The sequence below is a fragment of the Saprolegnia diclina genome (genome assembly GCF_000281045.1).
Source record: "Saprolegnia diclina VS20 unplaced genomic scaffold supercont1.103, whole genome shotgun sequence".
Taxonomy (NCBI): Eukaryota; Oomycota; class Saprolegniomycetes; order Saprolegniales; family Saprolegniaceae; genus Saprolegnia; species Saprolegnia diclina.
Window position 1 is genome coordinate 54,854 of NW_008246170.1, and position 698 is coordinate 55,551.

The following is a 698-nucleotide window of genomic DNA, read 5'->3' on the forward strand; positions in this document are numbered from 1 at the left end:
ACCGTCACCGACTCGACGCCGCCCACAAGACCTCGCAGCGGCTTGTTCTTGAGCAACTTCCGGAGGTCGCCGTGCGCCGAGGCTACGATGCGCACGCCACGCTGCTTGCACGTACGCGCGGCCTCGACTTCGTTCGGGCGACCAATCTCGCCAATGACCATGACCTCCGGCGTGTGGTTCTGGACGCACTCGACCATCACAGCGGCTTGGTCGTCGAGCGACGGCACCATCATGCGACGGCACCATCATGCGCCGCGCCAGGCCCACGCACGGATGCGGAATGTCGCCATCACCTTCGGAACAGAAGGTGGTTAGGGTTCTTCTTCTCTACCAGCACGAGATAAAGAGTAGTATACCTGCAATCTCGTTGCTCGTGTCGACGATGCAGACGTTGTACTTGGTCGCAAGCTGCCGAGAGACTTCGCGGACGATGGTGGTTTTGCCGCAGCCCGGTTCACCGAGGAAGAGAATGTTCTTGTCTTCCATGGCCAGAAGATCCGCGATCAAGCCCGCGTTGCCTTCAATGTACCGGCCGACGCGGATCGTCAGGGCGATGATACTGTCTTGGCGGTTGCGAATCGCCGAGATACGGTGCAGTTGTCGCTCGAGGCCGGCGCGGTTGTCGCTGCCAAAGCCGCCGACGCGCTCCACGATCGAATCGAGGTCGTCTCTCGTGACGACGCGGTCGTGGTTACTCG

General features: G+C 61.3%; 2 protein-coding genes across 2 annotated transcripts in view; both read right to left on the reverse strand.

The window, feature by feature from the left end:
* Positions 1–8: 8 nt before the first annotated feature.
* SDRG_15815 (hypothetical protein) lies at positions 9–233 on the reverse strand (the record flags this gene model as incomplete). The annotated part of the gene is made up of 1 exon (XM_008621998.1): positions 9–233. A coding segment is annotated over one exon (225 nt), but the record flags the coding sequence as incomplete, so codon positions are not given.
* Positions 234–327: 94 nt separating this feature from the next.
* Positions 328–698, reverse strand: part of SDRG_15816 (hypothetical protein) — a gene marked incomplete at its 3' end in the record, with an annotated part of 2,880 nt that continues 2,509 nt past the window's right edge. The window contains exon 2 of the mRNA XM_008621999.1: positions 328–694. Within this exon, the coding sequence (XP_008620221.1) occupies positions 328–694 (367 nt within the window). The remainder of the gene's footprint in view (positions 695–698) is intronic.